The sequence below is a fragment of the Salmo salar genome, chromosome ssa09, assembly GCF_905237065.1.
Source record: "Salmo salar chromosome ssa09, Ssal_v3.1, whole genome shotgun sequence".
NCBI lineage: Eukaryota > Metazoa > Chordata > Actinopteri > Salmoniformes > Salmonidae > Salmo > Salmo salar.
This window is the reverse complement of record NC_059450.1, coordinates 89703476-89707825: the sequence shown is the minus strand read 5'-3', so window position 1 is coordinate 89707825 and position 4350 is coordinate 89703476. Positions and strand designations below refer to the sequence as shown.

Genomic DNA, 4350 nt, shown 5'->3' with positions numbered 1-4350 from the left:
CTCTCTTTCTTTCTCTCTATCTTTCTCTCTCTCTCACACTCTCTTTCTCTTTCTCTCTCACTCTCTCTATTTCTCTCTCTCACACTCTCTTTCTCTCTCTCTCTCTATTTCTCTCTCTCTCTCTCTCTCTCTCTCTCTCTCTCTCTCTCTCACTCTCTCACTCACTTTCTCTCTCTCTTTCTCTCTAACAAAATAAGATATATTGGTGATATGTACAATGTTGTTTTTTCTCCACTGGTTGCCCTTTTCTCATGGCAACGAGCCACACATCTTTCTGCTGTGGTTGCACACTGGTATTTTGGAGATGGAGAGAGAGCGAGATGGAGAGCGAGAGAGATGGAGAGAGGCAGAGAGAAGGAGTGAGGCAGAGAGATGGAGAGAGAGAGAGATGGAGAGAGGCAGAGAGATGGAGAGAGGCAGAGAGATGGAGAGAGAGAGAGAGATGGGCGAGCGAGAGATGGAGATGGAGAGAGAGATGGAGATGGAGAGAGAGAGAGAGAGATGGAGAGAGAGGATGGAGAGAGAGAGAGAGAGAGAGAGAGAGAGAGAGAGAGAGAGAGAGAGAGAGAGAGAGAGAGAGAGAGAGAGAGAGAGAGAGAGAGAGAGATGGAGAGTTTTCTTCTCATCTGTCACTTGCTTGCTGTGAGCTTGTGTCAAGACTCCCAAACAGAGACTGGTATCCTGTCTGGGGAGGGAGGGAGGGAGGGAGGGAGGGAGGGAGGGAGGGAGGGAGGGAGGGAAAATACAGCGAGGGAAGTAAAAATAAAGAAACCATGTCTGTTATTTTCTAATCTCTTCTAGGTCAGTACGATCTTTGCAATTTCTATCTGCCTGAAAATGAAATAACAAATACTTCTCCCCCCTCCTCCTCTCTCTCTCTCTCTCTGCCCCTCTCCTCCCCTCCCTCCAGCCATTAACCTGTTGGGTCTGACGTGGCACCTGCAGCCCTCTGAAGGCCCTGTGTTGAACAACGGTCTGAGTACTGCAGGTCTAGCTGTCAACAGTGATGTGGCCACACTGCCCTCTGGAGGCAGAGGTGAGAACTATGACACTATAACACCCACATCACTCCTGCCTGCCCCGGCCCAACTAGAACAAGACTATTCTTCTTCTAGCATTGTAGTTATACTGGGCAGACGTACATAGTTCATTCTCCCAGAATGCAAACCTTCAATGTTTTAATGGTTTTGATATGTGATTACTGGTTACTGACAATGTGATGATCCTCTCCTCTCTTCAACTCTCCTCTCCTCTCCTCTCCTCTCCTCTCCTCTCCTCTCCTCTCCTCTCCTCTCCTCTCCTCTCCTCTCCTCTCCTCTCCTCTCCTCTCCTCTCCTCTCTCTTTCCCTCTCTCTCTCTCTCTCCTCTCCTCTCCTCTCCTCTCCTCTCCCGTGGCTCCTTGGCCAGGTCCTAACAGCAGTTTAGACAGTGGGGATGTGGAGGTGGGGAGGAGGGTGAGTCAGGAGATTCCTCCAGGGGTGTTCTGGAGGTCTCTGCTTCACCTGGCCCAGCCGCAGTTCCTCAAGTTCAACATCTCCCTGGGGAAAGATGCTCTGTTCGGAGTCTACATCCGCAAGGGCCTGCCCCCCTCACACGCACAGGTAAACTGTTATAACATACACACATACCACACACCAATACACACATACCACACACCAATACACACATAACAACACACACCAATACACACATAACACACACCAATACACACATAACACACACCAATACACACATACCACACACCAATACACACATACCACACACCAATACACACATAACACACACCAATACACACATAACAACACACACCAATACACACATAACACACACCAATACACACATACCACACACCAATACACACATACCACACACCAATACACACATAACACACACCAATACACACATAACACACACCAATACACACATAACACACACCAATACACACATACCACACACCAATACACACATAACACACACCAATACACACATAACACACACCAATACACACATAACACACATAACACACACCAATACACACTTAACACACACCAATACACACTTAACACACACCAATACACACATAACACACACCAATACACACTTAACACACATAACACACACCAATACACACATACCACACACCAATACACACATACCACACACCAATACACACATAACACACACCAATACACACATAACAACACACACCAATACACACATAACACACACCAATACACACATACCACACACCAATACACACATACCACACACCAATACACACATAACACACACCAATACACACATAACACACACCAATACACACATAACACACACCAATACACACATACCACACACCAATACACACATAACACACACCAATACACACATAACACACACCAATACACACATAACACACATAACACACACCAATACACACTTAACACACACCAATACACACTTAACACACACCAATACACACATAACACACACCAATACACACTTAACACACATAACACACACCAATACACACATAACACACACCAATACACACATAACACACACCAATACACACAACACACACACCAATACACATATAACACACACCAATACACACATAACACACACCAATACACACATAACACACACCAATACACACATAACACACATCAATACACACATAACACACATCAATACACACATAACACACACCAATACACATATAACACACACCAATACACACATAACACACACCAATACACACATACCACACACCAATACACACATAACACACACCAATACACACATAACACACACCAATACACACATAACACACATAACACACACCAATACACACTTAACACACACCAATACACACTTAACACACATAACACACACCAATACACACATACCACACACCAATACACACATACCACACACCAATACACACATAACACACACCAATACACACATAACAACACACACCAATACACACATAACACACACCAATACACACATACCACACACCAATACACACATACCACACACCAATACACACATAACACACACCAATACACACATAACACACACCAATACACACATAACACACACCAATACACACATACCACACACCAATACACACATAACACACACCAATACACACATAACACACACCAATACACACATAACACACATAACACACACCAATACACACTTAACACACACCAATACACACTTAACACACACCAATACACACATAACACACACCAATACACACTTAACACACATAACACACACCAATACACACATAACACACACCAATACACACATAACACACACCAATACACACAACACACACACCAATACACATATAACACACACCAATACACACATAACACACACCAATACACACATAACACACACCAATACACACATAACACACATCAATACACACATAACACACATCAATACACACATAACACACACCAATACACATATAACACACACCAATACACACATAACACACACCAATACACACATAACACACACCAATACACACATAACACACACCAATACACACATATACAGTTACACAAAACTGGACTGCACACACAGTATACACACATTTATGGAATTGAATTGACTTCCTGGTTTGAGCTTCCTGAAGGTGTTATTGTCGCTCCTCCTTCAGTATGACTACATGGAGCGCTTGGACGGTAAAGAGAAGTGGAGTGTTGTCGAGTCTCCTCGAGAACGTCGCAGCATCCAGACTGTGGTTCTAAACGAAGCAGTGTTTGTTCAGTACCTGGACCCGGGAGCATGGCATCTAGCCTTCTACAATGACGGACGAGAAAGAGAGACCGTCTCCTTCAACACTGCTGTAATGGGTAAGAGAGAGGGAGAGGGGAGAGAGGGAGAGGGAGGGTGAACAAGGGGGGGAGATAGAAGGGGAGGGAGAAAGGGGAGAGGGGGGAGGGAGAGAGAAAGAAATCTCCTTCAACACTGGTGTAATGGTTTAGGAGAGAGAAAGAGGGGAGAGAGGGAGAGGGGTAGGAAGAGAGGGGGGAGAGAGTATACATAACTTTCACCCCTCTCAAACGCAGCAGTTTAACTTTCACCCAATCCTACTCTCACGATTAGCCTGCCAGCTCCTGTGGAGAGATTGGGGGAAGGATGGAGGGAAGGAAGGAGGGGAGAGTAGGTTTGAGTTAGGTAAGGCATCGTGCTTAGAGAGGGAAGTGGAGAGAGGGAGAGAGGTGGAGACAGAAAAAGGGAGAGACGGAAGTGGAGAGAGGTGGAGACAGAGAGCAGGAAGTGGAGAGAGGTGGAGAGGGAGAGAGGGAAGTGGAGAGA

The 4350-nt window shown here is 45.1% G+C and overlaps 1 protein-coding gene across 1 annotated transcript in view; it reads left to right on the top strand.

Annotated features, from left to right (window-relative positions):
- Positions 1-862: 862 nt before the first annotated feature.
- The window catches only part of LOC106612130 (teneurin-2), an 87568-nt gene continuing 84080 nt past the window's right edge, over positions 863-4350 (top strand). The window contains exons 1-3 of the mRNA XM_045724181.1: positions 863-1036; positions 1408-1601; positions 3689-3884. Coding sequence (XP_045580137.1) covers positions 3698-3884 — 187 coding nt within the window. The 5' untranslated portion in view covers positions 863-1036; positions 1408-1601; positions 3689-3697. The remainder of the gene's footprint in view (positions 1037-1407; positions 1602-3688; positions 3885-4350) is intronic.